The sequence below is a fragment of the Saimiri boliviensis genome, chromosome 8 (assembly GCF_048565385.1).
Source record: "Saimiri boliviensis isolate mSaiBol1 chromosome 8, mSaiBol1.pri, whole genome shotgun sequence".
In the NCBI taxonomy this organism is placed as follows: Eukaryota; Metazoa; Chordata; class Mammalia; order Primates; family Cebidae; genus Saimiri; species Saimiri boliviensis.
Genome location: NC_133456.1, coordinates 82,578,510 through 82,599,282, shown reverse-complemented (window position 1 = coordinate 82,599,282; position 20,773 = coordinate 82,578,510). Strand labels below are relative to the sequence as shown.

At 37.0% G+C, this 20,773-nt stretch overlaps 1 protein-coding gene across 9 annotated transcripts in view; it reads left to right on the top strand.

Annotated features, from left to right (window-relative positions):
• ATP13A3 (ATPase 13A3) overlaps positions 1-20,773 on the top strand; it is a 108,123-nt gene that overhangs the window by 41,537 nt on the left and 45,813 nt on the right. For 7 of the 9 annotated variants that reach the window (XM_039478666.2, XM_074404746.1, XM_074404743.1 and 4 more), the window contains 9 exons: positions 6,199-6,296; positions 7,599-7,772; positions 8,742-8,924; positions 9,172-9,242; positions 11,560-11,640; positions 12,773-12,842; positions 13,993-14,127; positions 14,611-14,683; positions 18,416-18,547. In XM_039478666.2, coding sequence (XP_039334600.1) covers positions 6,246-6,296; positions 7,599-7,772; positions 8,742-8,924; positions 9,172-9,242; positions 11,560-11,640; positions 12,773-12,842; positions 13,993-14,127; positions 14,611-14,683; positions 18,416-18,547 — 970 coding nt within the window. In that variant the 5' untranslated portion in view covers positions 6,199-6,245. Of the gene's footprint in view, positions 1-4; positions 943-1,728; positions 3,810-6,198; positions 6,297-7,598; positions 7,773-8,741; positions 8,925-9,171; positions 9,243-11,559; positions 11,641-12,772; positions 12,843-13,992; positions 14,128-14,610; positions 14,684-18,415; positions 18,548-20,773 lie in introns of those variants that run through there. The other 2 variants (XM_074404745.1, XM_074404744.1) reach the window with 2 other exon arrangements.

Genomic DNA, 20,773 nt, shown 5'->3' with positions numbered 1-20,773 from the left:
CAGTTTGTTTTCTCTGATATAGAATTTGACTTGATTTAAAAACTTGCTCCAGCAGTCCACAAAAGTTACACTTCTGTAAGTAATGGGTTTTTATAAATTTGGTATTAATGCTTCAAGTGTCTAATTAGATATATAGTAGAATTGTGTTTAATACTTATTTTTTTCTTGGTAAGCAGTGTATTTTAAATATGTTTGTGTTGTTTTTTATTCTCTTGGAGTCATTGAAATAATCAGGATTTTTATTTATGTACATTTAAAATTTAAATAAAACATACATATGTTTTAAATATAAGGGCTGTTGGAATTGTCACATTGGAGTTCACTAAAAGTTTATGTGAAAAGTGAATTCTTGGGTAATTTCCTTTGAGGTATATAATGTGTTCAAAGTGAATAATTGGAGGTTTTTAGAGGCACTTTTTATTTGAATTATTTATTTTTAGCACTTTCACTTTGGTAAAATTTGCTGAGACTTAATTTGCTTTAAAAACCAACTCCATTTTAGAGAAGTCACATTCATAAAAAGAGTAATGGTGTAGTATGGTTAAAAAACCGTTTGAAAAGCATGAAATTAGGTTGCTGTAGGCAGTGAACTACCTGTAATAGCTCATTTAAAAATAATGGGAATAGTTCTTTCTGTGGTCACTTGAGCTGTAGAAGATGAAGTGAAAAATATAATTATGCTGAACTAAGATGAACTCTTTCCATAGATATGTGGAGAAAAGGTTTTAAATAGTTATAAGTATGTGGGTTTAATGAAAACATTGGATTTTAATGGCAGTTCCTTTCTAAAGTTATAAAACATGTTTTATTTATCTATTTATACATACATTCTACATTGACAAATTTGGATTTACAGGAGTGGGAAATCTGTATGTTTCTGGGAAATTGATAAAAGACAAGGGTGAAGAAGAGTAAGACTCAAAAACCAACAGTAAAAGTTTGGTGAGTTGAGTTTATGGATAATACCTGGTACACAGTAGATTGAGTCAGTGGACTTCGGACCCCTAGATGCAGAGTCCTCAATATTTGTGGCACTCTGTGCTAAAAATAAATGTCTTCTGAAAATTTTCTCCTGTCTAAAAGATTCAGATGGGTGGCTGTTAATTACTTTTTAAATTTTAAATTTTTATATTTTTAGCGGTGGAGTCTGACTGTTTTGCCTAGGCTGGATTCAAACTCTTAGGATCAAGTGGTTCTCTCATCTCAGTCTTCTGAGTAGCAGAGACTACAGGCATGCACCGCTGCACCCAGCTGTTTAATTTATTATTTGAAAAACTTTTCTATTATCAACAATTTATACACATTAAAAAGTAGAAAGACTAGTAGAATGGACTCTCATGTACCCATTCACTCAGCTTTTAATTTAGCTTTAGCAGTTACCAAACTCTTGGCCATCCTCTGATCAATACAGATGGGTTTTTTAATTTAAAAAATTTTTAAATTTTGAAGTAACTTTAAACCTACAAAAAAGTTGGATTATCAGTGTAAAGTTGCTTATTAAGTTCCTTGATTAGCCTTGTGATTCTTGCAGAATCTGTTGTGCTGTATCTGCTTATTGCTGATACCGGTGATTTGCATCTCTCCCCTCCCTGTGTTCTTTCCTTTTGATGAGTCTAGCTAGCAATTAGCAATTCTATTGATTTCAAAGAACCAGCCTTTTTGGTTTCAGTGGCATTTCTTCTATCTGTTTTTTTTTTTTTTTTTTTTTTTTTTTTTAATTTCATTGATTTTTTTCTGTAAACTTTGTTTCCCTTTAGCAGTTACTCTGGGAGTAATTTGCTATTCATTCTCTACTTTTCTTAAGGTGGAAACCAAGGTCATGACTTTTCTTCTCTCAGATACTGGAATTTAGTGCTGTATATTTTTTTCTAAGTAGTGTTTTAGTGGCATCCTACAAATTTCAATATATCATTTTAAAAAATTTTATTTATTTATTTTTTTAAAGACAGGGTTTTACCATGTTGTCCAGGCTGGTCTTGAACTCCTGACCTCAGGTGACCCACCCACCTCAGCCTCACAGAGTACTGAGATTACAGGTGTGAGCCACCACACCCGGCTCAATAGATCATTTTTATTCAGTTCAGAATACTTTGTATTTTCCACCTTGACTTCTTTGACGCATTGGTGTTTTAAAAGTTAATAATTTTTTTTCTTTTTTGTTTGAGATGGAGTCTTACTCTGTTGCTCAGGCTGGAGTGCAGTAGCTTGATCTTGGCTCACTGCAGCCTCTGCCTCTGGGATTCAAGCGATTCTCCTGCCTCATCTTCCTGAGTAACTGGGACTACAGACACGCACCACCACACCTGGCTAATTTTTTGTATTTTTAGTAGAGATGGCATTTTACTATGTTGGCCAGGCTGGTCTTGAACTTTTAGTCTCAAGATCTGCCCATTCCAGCCTCCCAAAGTACTGGGATTACAGATTTGAGCCACTGTGCCTAGACTGACTTACTTTAAAACGGTTGTATTATTTCAGGTCTTATGTTTGAGCTTTGTTAGGCAGTACCAGAGCAGTTTTTGTTTGAGGCTAATTTTATCCCACTAACTAAAGCAAAAACCTGATTACCTTTCTTGATTCCTTGTGGCTAATGGAGTTTTCTACTGTAGTGGGTGAAAATGGGTACGATGCTCAGCCTTTTGTGAGCTCTGATGGTTTAACCCCCTTAATCATTTTGGGTGGTTCTTTCCCTGGCCTTCGGTAGTTTCTTCACATGCAAGTGCTGATCAGTATACAGCTGAAGGCTTGAGGGAGTCCATCTTGCAGAGCAGTGGTGTTCTTAGGCAGATTCTCTTCTGGTGATCTGACCAGCAAACCTAATTGCTTTGGTGCTTCCCCAGACTCCCAGCTTTGTCTCCCAAACTCAGGGAAATTGCTGGGCTCCCTCTGAGTTCCCGGTCCTCCTTCTCTTTTGTGACCTGTAAAGTTTTTTTTTTTTTTTTTGTTAGAAAACTGAGACAGTTGTAGGACTTATCTAGTTTGTTTTTTAATCTCTCAATTACCAGTTTTTCTTCATTACCTTATGTCCAGTTCCTTGAAAACCATGATATATTTTGTTGTTGCTTTAGGGCAGGAAGGCGAATATGATCCCTGTTGTTTCAACTTGGTTGGAAGCGGACGTCTTCATATAAGAATTTGAAGTAATCCCTTCCCTGAGGAAACATATTTTAGGTGATGGTGATTGGAACTAAAGATCATAATTGGTTATCAGAAATGACCCCATGGTGTGTGGGGGCTCATTTTTGCAATCTCAGCGTTTCAGGAGGCTGAGGTGGGAAGATTGCCTGAGCCCAGGAGTTCTAAACCAGCCTGGGCAAATACTGAGACCCTGTCTCTATTTTAAAAAACAGACAGACAAAACCCAAAGCAAAACTGACCCCAGTGACTACTGAGCGATGATTACAAGATTCATTTTTGAGCTCCTAAGGATGAATCACAGACTAAAGGTTAAGAACCTCAGACTGGTATTCTTTAGCAGGGTCAGTGTCAGAGCAAAAAGTCTTTGGTTTACACTTTGATGGTAGGCCTGTGCAGTATTATTACTCGACATGTTCAGGTGATGATAGCCGATCTTTCCTCCAGGGAAAGAGGTTGGGCTTATTCTCACCATAGTCTATAGTAGCAGGCATAGCCCTTGAGAATAACTGCCACCTAAACGTTTATTGATATGGTGGAGCATTATTATTATGGTGGAATAACTCTGGTAATATGTTTTAGGATCATTACACTGCCGTAGGTGGAGAAGATCTTGTTACCATGCCGAAAACGTTTTGTATGGTCATACGGCTTGTTTAGAGAAGTTGGACCTGATAGTATGTATGGTTTCTCCTTCTTCACAATGGCACTGAGTTCAGTATCTTATTGGTCATTTATTTTTGTACCAGTCTTTATGTGTTTATTTACATGTTTGATAAGAATGGCACACTTAGGGGTGAAATTATTAAAACAACATAAGTAACTGTACAGACAGACTCCTTTCTTTTTCCTGAGATGGAGTCTTGCTCTGTTGCCCAGGCTGGAGTGCAGTGGCATGATCTCAGCTTACTATAACCTCCACCTCCTGGGTTCAAGCGATTTTCCTGCCTCAGCCTCCTAAATAGCTGGGATTACAGGCACCTGCCATCATGCCCAGCTAAATTTTCTATTTGTTAGAGGTGAGGTTTTTTACCATGTTGGCCAGGCTGGTCTTGCGCTCTTGACCTCAGATGATCTGCCCTCCTCAGCCTCCCAAAGTGCAGGGATTACAGGTGTGAGCCACCATGCCTGGCAGACAGAACTTTCCTATTAGTAATTTTATGATAGATCAAGAAGTTTCAGCAATCTTATGTACGGGAGGTTACTTTAAAATTCTGCATTTGGTTTTTACTTGACTGTTAATTTATACTGCGTTAAAATAAATAGGTGTTGCTACTTAGTGTGCATTTTTTTTTTAAATTGAGACAGAGTCTCGCTCTGTATCCCAGGCTGGAGTGCTGTGGCAGGATCTCGGCTCATTTTGTCTGCCTCTCGGGTTCAAGCACTTCTCCTGCCTCAGCCTCCCGAGTAGCTGGGATTACAGGCATGTGCCACCACACCTGGCTAATGTATTTTTAATAGAGATGGTGTTTCACCATTTTGGCCAGGCTGGTCTTGAACGCCTGACCTTGTGATTCACCTGCCTTGGCCTCTTAAAGTGCTGGGATTGCAGGTGTGAGCCACTGTGCCTGGCCCAGTGCACTTTTTTTTTTTTTTAACCAAATCATTAATTCAGTAAGTGTTTTTGAGTACCTACCGTGTCACAAGCCTGCTGTGCACTGGGTAGATGAGCAGATGGATGGAATCTGAAATGAAGGCAGTAATATTCCTACTGTGAGATCAGCGTCATCTAAAGCAGTGGTTCTCAAACTTTGGGGGCTGAAACCTACTTAGATTATTGAAAATTTTTGTAGATGCTAAAGAGCTTTTGTTTATATAGTTTATAGCCACTGGTACCATATATGAATTAAAACGGATATTTTAAATATTTATTAAAACAATAATGAAATATTATTTTAAATAACATTTTGGAAGATATTTTCTAAAAAAAAAGTTAGAAAACTAGCATCATCTTATATCTTGCCAGTTTCTTTAATGTGTAGCTGAATGTTTAATACTGAAAAACAAAAAAAAACAAAAAAAAAAAAGGAAAAGGAAGTCAGTGGGCCTGATGGATTTTCTCCCTGGACAAGCTTTGTCGGCAGTCAGAAACAATCCGAAGGTTGCCTAATGGAGTTGGAATCGAATGGTGGTGTCAGTTGAGTGCTCTCCAGTAGGAGTAAACCTGCCACAGCGATTGACTCTTGGCCAGGGATTGCCATTTATGTAATTGGTGCTCAGTAAATATTTACTGGATGATTAATAATCCCTAATAAGTTTTTGGGTGGATTTCACTGCTAGTTCTCTAGCTCTTTACTGTGCTACAGGGAATAAATTTGAATTGTGTAAAGTACTTTTAGCTCAAGATGGTTAAACTAGACTGCTTCTGAATCTGTGGAATGAAAAGGAAGACTGTTAGTAGTTCCTCTCAGAATGTAAATTGTTCTGTATCAAAGTTGTTGCTAGTATAAACGAGTTAATGAAATATGCCATGTTTTGTGGTAGTAAGTGACGCAGGTTCAAGCACTGGTACCCCACTGAAAATGTCATTAGAACCAGCTGGCACTTTAGTACCTACTTAAGTGTCATCTAAATTTTGATAGATCCCATCAGCAAGTGATGAATATATCACTACTTTGGAAGGATTCAAATTTAAACAAAATACTATTAAATACTAAAAGAACACTTGGATGGTATAAAACAGCGGTCCTCAACCTTTTTGGCACCAGGGACTGGTTTCATGGAAGATGATTATGGGTGGAGAAGGATGGTTTTGGGATGAAACTGTTCTGTCTTAGGTTGTCAGGCATTAGATTCTCATAAGGAGCCTGCACCCTAGGTCCCTTGCAGGCACAGTTCACAATTGGGTTCATGCTTCTATAAGAATCTGATGCCACTGTTGACCTGATGGCAGGTAGAGCTCAGGCGGTAATGCTTGCTCACCTGCCTCCCACCACCTGCTGTTCCTAACAGGTCTGTGGCTCAGGAGTTGGAGATTCCTTGTGTAATAGACGGTTGATAGAATGAAGTTATATAGTCTACCAAGGTATAAAATAATCCGCTAACATTTGCCTTTTCTTCCCTCAGTGATCTCTCATTGTTCTGAAGCACAAGACCTTTAAACCACTGTAGGTATGGACAAAGAAGAAAGGAAGATCATCAATCAGGGTCAAGAAGATGAAATGGTAACCAGCTGTTCTAATTTACTCATGAAGTATGAAGACTTTATCTCCACAATTTATTAGTCTAGGGAATAGAAAAGTACAATTAACAATAGGAGCAGCAGCAGCAGCTAAACTCCATGGACTTCTTTCTTCATCCTGTGCTTTTGAATTGGGATTGTGTAATATGTCTATTAGTTGGTTTTAGTATGATTCTTTATTTACTATGTGATCTGTTAAAACTTAGGGAGAAGTAGTATGTTTTTGCATTTGGTGATTTAAGAGGTAACATTGGCTAGTATAATCCCAAATAAAGATTTAAATATAATCCCAAATAAATATTTCTATTTTTGATTTATAAAAAATTTCTAAAATCAGCTTAATAAAAAACCCAACTTCTCTACTTTGTGTTGGGGGAAGCCAGAAAGATATCAGGCAAAGTATAAGATGTCCTGTTAAATGTAAAAGTCACATAGTCCAGGGAGAAGTTGTTAGTATAAACATGTTCAGATGTTGCATGGGACAGACAAAAAGATTATTATTTCTTTGAAATTTAAATTTAAATGTGCCCCATGTATTTTCATCTGTTAAATCTGGCAACGCTTGTTGCAGGGCTAACCTGAAACATACAAAGCAATTTGTCAGTGGATCAAATTGATCAGTCGCAGTGGTATTGGAACAATTAGCAAATCATCTGGAAAATAGTAAATTAAATCTATTCTGTCCAAATGTACTATGATACTCTCAATTATATTGTGCAACAGAAATAACTAATGTTAGTGGAAAACTAGTGAAGTCCTAAAACTGATTTTAGTTAATAGTGATGCAGCAGTGTTAATCTGTTGATTTTTGACAAATGTACCAGGATGTTAACATTAGGGGTAACTGCACAAAGGATGTACAGGAACTTCATAGTATTTTTGTAACTTTTATATAAGTCTAAAATTTATTTCAAAATAAAAAGTTTATTTGAAAAAAAGCACACCTCATAAGAAGATAAATACAGGAAGAATGAAAAAGGTATGTAAAAATGAAACTGCAAAGATTCTAGGGAAGTGTACTAAATATGAGTTTACTGTATCAGTGGGAAAGAACTTATTAGGCATAAATTAAATATAAAATCAAAGTATAAATATCAACAAATTTACTTAAAATATAACTGACAATAAACTGGTCAGAAACAAAATTTAAAGGTAAACTATGGATTGGGGAAATACTTATGGTTAATGTGACAAGACAGTAATACCTGTCTAAAAAAGAAGTTTGGAATGTGTTTATCTGCCATATTATTTGATAATTAATCATGTGATCACTATGTCCATGCAGGAGATTTATGGTTACCATTTGAGTCGCTGGAAACTTGCTATAGTTTCTTTAGGAGTGATTTGCACTGGCGGGTTTCTCCTCCTCCTTCTCTATTGGATGCCTGAGTGGCGGGTGAAAGCGACCTGTGTCAGAGCTGCAATTAAAGACTGTGAAGTAGTGCTGCTGAGGACGACTGTGAGTCCACGTATCTACTTGTAGCTTATTATTTAAGGAGTAAAACAGTGTTTTTGTGTATACTTTATTCAAAATAATATATGACGGGAACATTGCTGCCTGGAGAAAATGAGGAATGCTAATTCTAGTATTTCTAAAGGATTTGTGTTGGAATTGAATATTATTATAGTGATTAGAGTTTAAAGGAACCTTAAAGATGATCAAATTCACCTCCTTCCTTTCATATTTCTTATTGCCCTGAGAAAGTAGGTACTTGTCTGTTAAGGTTCTGATCCATTAGGACTGTAGTCCAGATCTCATTCACTAGGACAGCTGCCTGTCTACTCTGTGATGCTGATGGATCTCAGGCTTTTTCTTTTTTAAGCATCCTAATTGGAAGCGTTTTATAAGAGGTTTTAGTATCTAGTCTCAATATATAGATGGGCTAATTATTTTATGAAATGTTGATGTGTTTATCAGTAAAATACAGTATTAAAAAATGAGCAATGGAAAGCACTTTATTTGAAATTAAATACCCTCATGAAATGGTTTGATATTTACTGAGTAGCAATGATGTTTCCTCAATTAGAGATGAGGAAATAATACCTTGCAAAGAATGGAAGTTAAGTGAAAATACAGGCAGTTTTATATAAAATTGTCTCCTGCCTGGGTGCGGTGGCTCACACCTGTAATCCTGGCATGTTGGGAGACCAAGGCAGGTGGATCGCTTGAGGCAGGAGTTTGAGACCAGCCTGACCAACGTGGAGAAACCCCGTCTCTACCAAAAATACAAAATTAGCCGGGCGTAGTGGCAGGCCCCTATAATCCCAGCTACTGAGGAGGCTGAGGCAGGAGAATTGCTTGAACCTAGGAGGCAGAGGTTGCAGTGTGCCGAGATTGCACCATTGTACTCCATCTTGGGCAACAAGAGCAAAACGCTTTCTCAAGAAAAAATTGACTCCTTACTCTTATCCCTTTGTGTCTTCCAAGGATGAATTCAAAATATGGTTTTGTGCAAAAATTCGCTTTCTTTCTTTGGAAACTCACCCATTTTCAAGTCCAAAATCTGTGTCTGATAAGCTTTCAAATGGCCGTGCAGTTTGTTTAATTGAGAATCCCACTGAAGAAAACAGGCATGAGATCAGTAAATGTTCACAGACTGAATCACAACAGGTATTGTGATGTTAATGGTAAAGTTTCTTTAAAAATCAGAATTGTTACATTTTATGCTCTCATGAATATTCTATAATTTTGTGTTTACAGTTATTGCTTGAGATAAATTTATATGCATACAAAAATCACATATTGCTATATATAATGCTATATATAATCCTATATGTAACTGTTAATAGAACTAACAGATTACATGCCACAAATGATGATATGCATTTTGATGTTAACATTTATGTGTGTTCCACAGATTCGTTATTTCACCCACCATAGTATAAAATATTTCTGGAATGATAACATTCACAATTTTGATTTCTTAAAGTAAGTATCTTCCTTTTGTTTGGATTATACTTTGAATATCCTGAAAACGTTCTAGGTAGAAAAGAGTCCATTCTAGTATTACATAAAATTGCTGAGGTTTTATTTCATAATTTTTATTCACTTATTAATTAACAACTCCCTGTTGTTATTTGAAGGCTCATTAGCCATTTAATAAGAAGACCCACCTGCAACTTAAACCATGGCAAAATTTACATGAAAGTTAGAATCAGTATAATGCCAAAGTCTGAGTCTGAGTTCTTACCAGTTTCACCTCAAAGTGATTTTGAGTGCATCTCATAGTGTGTATTTTAATTTAGAGTATCTGAATCATTACCTGTTAGTTTACTGACACTTAAATCCTGTGGTACTTGAGGAATAGAGTAATAGACAAATAGAGATTTAATTTTACTATGTAGATAAAGAATGGGACAAACTGTAGTAATTCCTTTATTTTTAATCAAGGATTCAAGTTATATAAGTGCAAATTAAGATTCTATTTTTATTGCTGTTAAAATGATTATTAGAAATGCTTGCTAATATCATTACTTTAGACTGCCAAAGGAATTCTTAATTTTAGCAGTAAAAAGAAAATCATGTTACAACATTTAAAATATTCATACCTGTAGGTTTCTATTGGAAGTAAAAAATAAAAAATAAAATATTCATGCCTGGATTTTTACTCAGATACGCTAAAGAATTGGAACATTCTGGAATGGGCATGGGCAATTTTACATGCCTAGTTCTAAAAACCATTCCTGATTAATAACTATTGCCTTAAAGAAAATTGGGCCGGGCACCGTGTCTCAACACCTGTAATCCTAGCACTTTGGGAGGCCAAGGTGGGCAGACCACCTGAGGTGAGGAGTTCGAGACCAGCCTGGCCAACATGGTAAAACCCTGTCTCTACTAAAAATACAAACAAAAATTAACTGGGTGTATTGGCAGGTGCCTGTAATCCTAGTTACTCAGGAGGCTGAGGCAGGAGAATTGTTTGAACCCTGGGCAGGCAGAGATTGCAGTGAGCCTACATCACATCACTTAATTCCAGCCTGGGTGAAAGAGCTAAACTCAGTCTCAAAAAAAAAGAAAAAAAAGAAAAGAAAAATTGCCAGTGAGCTGTCATTTCATTGTTGTTGTTATTATTATTATTATTATTATTATTTTTTGATTTGGCATTGGCCTCTGCTGCCTTCTGGAGAAGTCATCAAACTCAGTGGAAAGAAATGTCAAACATATTTATTGTGTGTCTTTTGCCAGCAATAGAAACTTAAAAATGTAAACTTACTACATTGATTGCAGTGTATTATGAAGCTTAGCTTTCCTATGTGGAAAATGTAGAAAAGGATCGGAATTAAGTGTATGTAAGACTCTCTTTGCTTTAGAGTTTTATAACTGGCATCTCAGTTAAAATAAGCATAATTAAGCCGGACGTGGTAGCTCATGCCTGTAATCCCACTTCTTTGGGAGGCCAAGGCAGGCAAATCATGAGGTCAAGAGATTGAGACCATCATGGCTAACATGGTGAAACCCTGTGTCTACTAAAAATACAAAAAGTAGCTGGGCATGGTGGCACACGCCTGTTGTTCTAGCTACTCGGGTGACCGAGGCAGGAGAATCGCTTGAACCTGGGAGACGGAGGTTGCAGTGAGCTGAGACCGTGTCACTGCACTCCAGCCTGGCAACAGAGCAAGACTTCATCTCAAAAATAAATAAATAAATAAATAAAGCATTTTGAGAAAAAGTAGATATGTTAGTTGAATACTAGTTGGAATTATTACAGATTTTAGGCATTATCTGTGACTCATAAGTTCTATACTTCAAAGCAGGTATGTATTAGGGAAGGGTTTGGATTGGTGCTTTTATGCAGACGAAAGAAAACTAATAGCATTTCTTAGTTTGACTCTAAAACTGAAAAGGAGAAACTATTTAGCCAAAGAGTAAAACTTTTTCATCTTTGGTTTAGAATTCTCAAGTTATACTTTATCATAAAATTTTAAAGTTTAATTTTAGTTATTACAGCGTTGGTACAGTCTTAAGGATGATATTATATAAACTTGTATTTGGAGCCATCTCATCTGTCTTGCAGTAAATATGTTGAATAGCTTTAAAGTTGGGTTTGATACTTAGATTTGTCATTATTTATCTTAAGAATTTGAGATTGTAAAATTTTCATTTGTTATCTCAATTTTTGTTAAGGGTTTCTAAGCATTTGTAAGGAAGTCACACCTTTATAAAATCAGACATATAGAAAAATGAGGCGTTAAGACATTTGGATATTTTAAACTTTGTTTAAAGTAAAAACTTTGGATTTATTTAGGGGACTGGATGAAGGTGTTTCTTGTACGTCAATTTATGAAAAGCATAGTGCAGGACTGACAAAGGGGATGCATGCCTACAGGTAATTTTTATGCAACTAAAGTTAGATCTTCTCAAAATTCCTAAAAGCAATAGTATACATAGTAAACCCTTTACCATATAGTTGTACATATTAACAGATACTTAAATATTACAGACATAGTAGTTGAGAATTTATTGATATTTTATTTGGGTAAGACTGTCTCTCAGTTTAAGAATTACAAAAATGTTAAAGCTGATATTTTGAAGTTTGTAGCCCTGAAATTATACCGTGTTTCATCAGTTCTCAGGTGCACATTTTTCTACCTTTTAACATCTCTGAAATTGGGATGTGCCATAGAGTTGGTGAAGTGTCATTCTTTACTTGATAGCATTTTTATCTTTCTTGATCATGTATAAAATGGTATGCCTTACAATTGATAGCACCTCAGATTTTCTGAAATTATAAGCATGAGCTCAAATATACTGTAATGAACAATTGTAAATTGGGAGACATAATCTTCCTCGTAGTGTTACTCCTTGTTAAATCATAAAAATATACCGGTGTATTACATATTTTAAAGATAAATGCCACTTTGAAGTTCAGTAAGAAATTTTCTTAGCAGTTCTGTAGCATGTTCTTTCAAAGGGTTAGAACATGAAATTCACTCATTTAGACTTAACACTTCATAAAAGGCAAAAAATGCTCTATCATATAGAAAATGACTATTGGAACATAAGGGATTAAGTGTAAACATTTAAACTTTAGAAGCATTTTCTTTTAAGACAAATGTACAATGTTTTGAATTAAACACTGTTTGTACAATATTAAAATAAGATCCCACAAATTTATTGGGTTTCTTGCAAAAATTAATTGTACTTCATAATTGTTAAATCTAGCGTGTTCAAGGATGCAAAAGAGAGCCTTTTGCTCACATGGTTATAGACTAGTGGAAGGATACTTGTCACACATAAAGATGTGAGACAAAATGAAGTTAAATGCCGCCAGTATAGGTATCTACTATTGATTTCTTTGATTTAAATTCTGTAGGTAGAGAGTTTGAATTATAGAAGACAAGTGTTCAGAAACATGAATAGAAACAGTCTGTGGTTTAAGCCTTACCTAATACAATGCCTTTCCTAAATTATACTATTATTATATAATGTAATACTATTAATGTGTTTTCCTGTTACAGAAAACTGCTTTATGGAATAAATGAAATTGCTGTGAAAGTGCCTTCTGTTTTTAAGCTTCTAATTAAAGAGGTAAGACTGTTTATTATGTATAACTCAACAGTTGTGATCAATAGATTTGTCAATTTGGAAAGAGTCATGATTAAGATAGTCTTGGTTTTCTTTTTCTTAACCTCTTTTTGCATATTTTTACTTGGAAAGTAAAGACAAAAGAAATTTACCCTGGTAGAGAAAGAATCTGAGGCATGTATTCTTAAAATTTTGTCTAATTTTGCTTTTATTATCTGTTGAATGTCTAACAGAGTTAGGCTCACTAATCTTCATTCTGGTTTTTACTAAAGTTCAAGAATTAGTTGTATTAGTTCCTGGAGTGGCCATGTAATGTTGCTTATGAACACAGCATAGAATAGTGATAGAAACTGGAAAGCCTGATTTGCAATGTGGTTCCATCAGTAACTAGCTCTGATCTTTAGTAAATTCTTTCTGTTGCTCCTTGACCTATGAACTTGGAATAAGTTTTTTCTAATGATTTCATTTGGGTTTGAGGTAAAAGGAGACTGTATCTATATGACAGTGCATTGAAAAATACAAAAGCATCAATTGTAAGACATTGGAGGATTTTAGTGAAATTGATAAAATATGGGGATAAATGAAGTTCATTGCCAAGGGCTCTCTTATCTCTTTTTCATTTAGGATTTAATACTTCCTGTCTTAGAGAAAGCAAAGTAACATAACCCATTAACTCATATTTGTCTTTTCTTGGCCTCCAGTGAACTTTTGACATATAAGTAAATTTGTGTTTTGTGTTTGTAATAAGCAAACATTTGTTTGATTTCATTAAAAGTTTTGTATCCTGTTAGCCCAGAGCACAGTAATTATTGGAAATTAACGTACTTTATTGCTAAAGCAGGTTGTAGAACAGCTAAATTCATACACGTACTAGCCGCTTCTAGCTGAGTCTATATTAGGATGGTTTGAATCTAAATGGATGCCAGTAATTTAAATTAACCTTATTTAGCCAAATTCTAGTTGTTTAATGATAAATTAAGAGTATGATAGCATATTGCCCTACTTTTTAGGGAAGTACATTTTGCCATGGAATACTATGGAACTTACCCTTTATGTATACATATCTTTTTGGCTAATTGTCAAATGAAGAGGTAGACAATCTGCATGGTCAATAATATCTTATTCAGTTTGACTTTAAAATTTTGTTTTTCAGGTTCTCAACCCATTTTACATTTTCCAGCTGTTCAGTGTTATACTGTGGAGCACTGATGAATACTATTACTATGCTCTAGCTATTGTGGTCATGTCCATAGTATCAATTGTAAGCTCACTATATTCCATTAGAAAGGTAAGTTCAAGTTTATTATGGGTTTCACAACTGTATTCGTATTTTGTAATAACATCTAAAGTGTGTAGAATGTACTTGGCACAAAATAAGTTCTGAATGCAGTCATTGTTTTATTCAATGCATGAATATACACTCCTTCTCCCCCTCCCTTTTGTGTTTGTTTTGTGGGGTAGGAGGTTGGGGATGGCCGGTGCTTTTTAGAGTCAGACTACCACTTGACTGCTTAGAGGCCATAGGGATCTGTAGTTGCTGATCGCAGACTGGAATACTGGAAGGTACTGTTTTCAGGGTTATCCTATTAAAGTGCTTATGCTTCTGTCTTGAACTAAAGCAGTGAAAAATCTGAATTTCTGACTCAGTGTTTTATAAAGGCAGAGTGATGTGCATGTATTGTATTCACTTATTTGTTAGCACCCTGGCTTTTTAATATCTTGAGAAGTAGGTTCATATTGGCTCATTTTTAATTTCTTTTTCCTCTTTCAGCAATATGTTATGTTGCATGACATGGTGGCAACTCATAGCACTGTAAGAGTTTCAGTTTGTAGAGTAAATGAAGGTAAGTAATTGAAGTGAATGTTGGAAGAATAAATCAGAAAAGCTACCTGTTAGGAATAATGTGTGAAGTAAGCCCGAAGTATAATATACGTTCATTATTGATTGAGTCAGCATCTCTGTCACTCAGGCTGGAGTGCAAAGGCACAATCTTGACTTACTGCAGCCTTGACTTCTCAGACTCAAGTAATCCTCCTACTTTAGCCTCCTGAGTGGCTGGGACCACAGGTGCATGCCACCATGTCCAGCTAATTTTTGTATTTTTTTTAAGAGACGGTGTTTTGCCATGTTGCCCAGGCTGGTCTCAGGCTTCTGGGCTGAAGTTCTGCCACCTAGACACCTCCCAAAGTGTTGGGGTTGCAGGTTTGAGCCATGCACACTGCACCTGGCTTTTTTTTTTTTTTTTAACTCTCATCATTTCACTAATGGGATAATGCTTTTTTTTTTTTAAGTTGATGGGGTCTCACTGTTGCCCAGGCCTGAGTGCAGTGGCTCAACTTACCCACCTGCCTCAGCCTCCTGAGTAGCTGGGACTACAGGCTTGTAGCACCATACCTGGCTAATTTTTTTTCAAGAGATGAGGTCTCACTATGTTGCTCATGCTGGTCTTGAACTTCTGGGCTCAAGAGATCCAGAAGTCTCCCAAAGTGTTGAGATTACAGACTTGAGCTACCCTGCCTCGAACATACATTCATGTGTTTTAAGAACTAAAAACAATACATTTCAATTTCTGAGTTTGTATCAAATTCACTTATTTATATAAAATTATAAATTCTTTTTTTTAAATTTTCAAGGCAGCGCTAAAGGAAAAATTATAAATTCTTTTGTGTGACAGGTACTATGCTAGGCTCTGGGGATTCAGTGTAGAGATAACAATAGTAACGTAACAATGAAGTGTGGCAAATGCTGTGATAGGGAGAAGTCAGCGAACTTACGTATTAGAGAGACCTCATTTACTGTAGGTATCAGGGATGACGTCTGTAAAAGTACTTTTAAGTGGTGACTTTGAATTAGCCAAATAAGAGGTAGGTGAGAAGTTGATAAGGGGAGGGTCAGAAAAGGATAGAAGAGGTTCTAAATACCCAAAAACCTAGAAATTAGAGATTGTGTGGACATTGTAAGAACTGAAAGAAGAAAGTTAGTATGACAAATACAGCAGCTATAAATGATGGATAGCTCTCTAAGGCATATTGAGGAATTTGGGCTCACTCCAAAAGACAATGGAAAGCCATTGAAGCATTTTATTATTATTATTATTAGATAGAGTCTCACTTTGTCACCCAGGCTGGAGTGCAGTGGCAGTCTTGGCTCACTGCAACCTCCACCTTCCGGGTTCAAGTGATTCTTCTGCCTCAGCCTTCTGAGTAGCTGGTATTACAGGCATGTGCCATCATGCCCAGCTAGTTTTTGTATTTTTGGTAGAAACAGGGTGTCACCATGTTGGCCAGGCTGATTTCGAACACCTGGCCTCAAGTGATCCACCCGCCTTGGCGTCCCAAAGTTCTGGGATTACAAGCTTGGGCACCATCATGCCCAGCTAATTTTTGTATTTTTAGTAGAAATGGTGTCACCATGTTGGCCAGGCTGGTCTTGAACTCCTGATCTCAAGCAATCCACCTGCCTTGTTCTCCCAAAGTGCTGCGATTACAGGCATGAAACACCATGCCTAGCTGCCATTAAAGGGTTTTAAGCAGAGAAGTGATAAAATACTTGCCCTTTGGGGAAACATTCAGACTGGTTTAGAGGGTAGTAATACTGTAGGTATGACCTCCCTGAATCAAGGTAGGGATTGTAGAGATGAAAATAAATGAATTTGAAAGATACTTAAATGTGTCCATTGAACAGGATTTAACTCATTGGATATGAGGCCATGGAGAGGTGTTTGGCTAGGTGAATGGATGTTGGTGCTATTTAATTAAATAGGAAACTCTGGAAGAGAAGCAGGCTTATAAGAAGGGTACTGTTTTCGACATGTAAATTGTCTGGCGAGATGTTGAAGAGGTAAAGGAGGCAGCACAGTATGATGGGCCTTGGAGGCAGAAGCTGCTTTGATTTACTCAGAACACCAAATTGGTCTCCATTTTCTTGACTCATACTACACCCAAGCGATTGCTTCCTTCCCTGTGCTTCCTGGTCACTTTGCTGCTCTAGGTGGGAAGATATGTCTCCCTTAGCTGAAGTCTAAGATATGTACCTTATTAACACCGCTCCTCGTCTTGTTCTGTTGCTGAAGATGCTGGGGATGCTAGGGCAGACATACCATTAAACTTGAATCTTCCTCAGCCACTTTGTGTAGTCTTACATATCATCAATACCTGGTTTTTTGGTACACATAAAAGGAGTAGAATTTCAAGTGCTGTTTAAAAGCTTTAAGAAAAGTCAAATTTTTACTTTTTCTTTCCATCTCAGGAATGGATTTATTTATTTTTTTAAAGAAAAGCCACATTTTTAAAAGAAGGAATCTTATTTTAAAGATGAAGATTGATATACCTACTGTGTACTAAATGTCATTCTTTAAAAGTTGTTCTCTCATAATTTACTAAATTACTTTTTTTTTTTTTTGAGACGTAGTCTCGCTCTGTCGCCAGACTGGAGTGCAGTGGCGTGATCTCGGCTCACTGCAACCTTCGTGTCCCAGGTTCAAGTGATTCCCTGCCTCAGCCTCCCCCGAGTAGCTGGAACTACAGGCATGCACTACCATACCCGGCTAATTTTTTTATATTTTAGTAGAGATGGGGTTTCACCATGTTGTCCAGGATGGTCTTCATCTCGTGGCCTCATAAGCTGCCTGCCTTGGCCTCTCAGAATGCTGGGATTATAGGCATGAGCCACCACGCCTGGTCACTTCATTTTTTAAAAAAGGAAACAAAGAGTATTTGTCTTACAGGCTAACATCACAAACAATAGATTTCTTTTCATCTGTCTCCATTTATAAACTCGTGTGACTGTCTTTTGAGCACAGTATTAAACCTGGGCAGGGAGAGGGAGGAGGTTAGAGAATGAGAGGAAGAGAGAGAATACCTATGTATAAGGTGATCTTAAAAAGTCTTTTACACTTGGGGAGATCTTTTTATTTTAATTTTTCTTTTTTTCAAACACCAACTTGTACCAGAGGGAAGATCTTTTAAAAAAGTGTTTCGCTAACTTAAATTTGTAAGGAAATAATGAACTAGATAAAAATATTTAAATGTTTAATTTATTTAATGAATTTACTCATATTTAAAATATCTAAAAACAGTAATTTAGGAATATTAAGGAGGCAATGAGACTCAAAGGCAGTGAGTAAAGGAATATGATAGATATGCTGTTGAAAAGAAAATGTTCTAAGATTTTTAGTGCTTCCTTCTGTTTCCAAGGGATTATAGAACTCAGTTTGTTTTGCCTGTTTCACAGGAGTCTCCTCTATGGACTCATTGTGTCTCTTTTCCTTAGGCTGATAGCCAACATTTATCACGGACAGTTGTCATGAATGTCGAAGCACACTCACTTGCTTGGCCAGAGGGTACTTGGCATCACCTGTGTACAGTTGGTGTCCTGCCAGGAGACTACCCGATACACCATGCTTTGTTGGCCTAATAAACCTATTTGTTAAAACTTGCCATTTATTGGGTTTTTCTGTTTTACCCCATTATATTATTAACTTCCTACTGAGATCAGATGACTTCTGAATAGTATTTGCTGTGTTTTTCCAAGGTAAAGAATTTTTTTTTCCAGATTTTTCTTTCTTTAAATTCAGAAATAGAAGAGATCTTTTCCACCGACCTTGTGCCAGGAGATGTCATGGTCATTCCGTTAAATGGGATAATAATGCCTTGTGATGCTGTACTTATCAATGGTACCTGCATTGTAAATGAAAGCATGTTAACAGGTAAACTAAATGAGCAAATACCACATGAGTTGTTTATAATGATATCATGACTAAGTAGTTACTGATTAAGCCTTTTCAGAATTAGCTATGTCATTTGTATCTTTACTCATAAATATGTTGGATATTGGAGATTTAAAATTCTGAGTAGACTAAATTTTGCGTTATACTCAGCTGCAACAGTAGATACTGTGCTATAGTGTTGGTCACATCTCTTGACCTGACTCTGGCTACTCTTTGAACGTTAGGAAATGGTTTCTAGTTAAGGAAGTGGAAAGAAGTCCCTTTCCCACCGAGAATGCTGCATACAGTATTTGGTTCCTCCTTTGATGTGTAAACAGCGGGAATAAAGAAAGATTTTATATTTTTCTTGATGGGGAGATGTGGACTTTAAAATTACTTCCCTTTGGAAATTTCACAGTCTTTTTTTTTTTTTTTTTTTTTTTTGAGACAGAGTCTTGATTGCTCTGTCACACAGGCTGGAGTGGAGTGCAGTGGCGTGATCTTGGCTCACTGCAACCTTTGTCTCCCAGGTTCAAGCGATTCTCCTGAGTCAGCCCCCCGAGTAGCTGGGACTACAGGCATATGCCAACACACCTGACTATTTTATTTATTTATTTTTTTTTTTTTAAATTATTATTTTTTTGAGATGGAGTTTCACTCATTTCCCAGGCTGGAGTGTAATGGCGCGATCTCAGCTCATCACAACCTCTGCCTCCTGGGTTCAAGCGATTCTCCTACCTCAGCCTCCCGAGTAGCTGGGATTACAGGCATGCACCACCATGCCCAGCTAATTTTTTTTGGTATTTTTAGTAGGGATAAAGTTTCTCCATGTTGGTCAGGTTGGTCTCGAACTCCTGACCTCAGGTGATCCGCCTGCCTCTGCCTAAGCCACTGTGCTTGGCAACTTTTTGTATTTTTAATAGAGATGGGGTTTCACCGTGTTAACCAGGATGGTCTTGATCCCCTGTCCTTGGGCTCCACCCGCCTCAGCCTCCCAAAGTGCTGGGATTTCAGGTGTGAGCCACTGTGCCTGGCCTGGAAATTTCACAATGTTGAAATGCTTGATTTTTTTTTTCTCTTTTTTTTTTTTTTTAATTTGACACAAAGTGTTGTTCTGTCACCCAGGCTAGAGACCAGTGGTGCGATTTTTTTTTTTTTTTTTTTTTCCCAGTTGGAATCTCGCTCTGTCACTAGGCTGGAGTGCAGTGGCGCGATTTCAGCTCATTGCAACCTCTGCCTCTGCGTTCAAGTGATTCTCCTGCCTCAGCCTCCCAAGTAGGTGGGATTACAGATGGGTGTTACCACACCCAGCTAATTTTTGTATTTTTCAGTAGAGACAGGGTTTCATCGTGTTAGCCAGGATGGTTTTGATCTCTTGACCTCGTGATCTACCCACCTCAGCCTCCCAAAGTGCTGGGACTACAGGCGTGAGACACCGCGCCCAGCCAGTGGTGGGATCTTGGCTCACTACAGCCTCTGCTCCCAGATTCAAGCAATTCTTCTGTCTCAGCCTCCCGAATTACTGGGACTACAGGTGCGTGCCACTGTGCCTGGCTAATTTTTACATTTTTAGTAGAGACAGGGCTTCACCATGTTGGCCAGGCTGGTTATGAACTCCTGGCCTCAAGTGATCCACGCACCTTGGGCCTCCCAAAGTATTGGGACTACAGGTGTTAGCCACTGTGCCTGGCCAATATCTTATTTTAATCATGTGAAATTTTTCTTATTGTCATAGTCAGTCTGGCTAGAAAATGATTTCTATGAAATACATTTTGAAACTGTTAAGAGCCCTGTCTTAAAATACACAAACATAAATATCTCGTGTCTTAAAACACACAAATATATACATATCGGACACACTTGCCTTCTTTGAAGCAAGAAATATGAGTGCTACAGAGAATTAATTTTAAAAAGAATTTGACTGTGGTTATTTGAGAGAACCACCACATTACTCATTTTTCTCATCTTTTTTTTTGCCCAGATGTCTTTTCTTTTCTCTCTCTCTCTCTCTCTCTCTCTCTCTCTCTCTCTTTCTTTCTCTCTCTCTCTGTGTGTGTGTGTGTGTGTGTGTGTGTTTAGGAGTAGATCCAGGGGTAGGCCTTCACATCTCTTATGTACCTGAGGTAAAGTGCTTTCCACTGTTACCATTAGTTCTTAGAGATAAGAAAACAAGTACAGGGATGTAGCAACTGCTTAATGTTTTTTGAAATTATTTGAAACTGAACA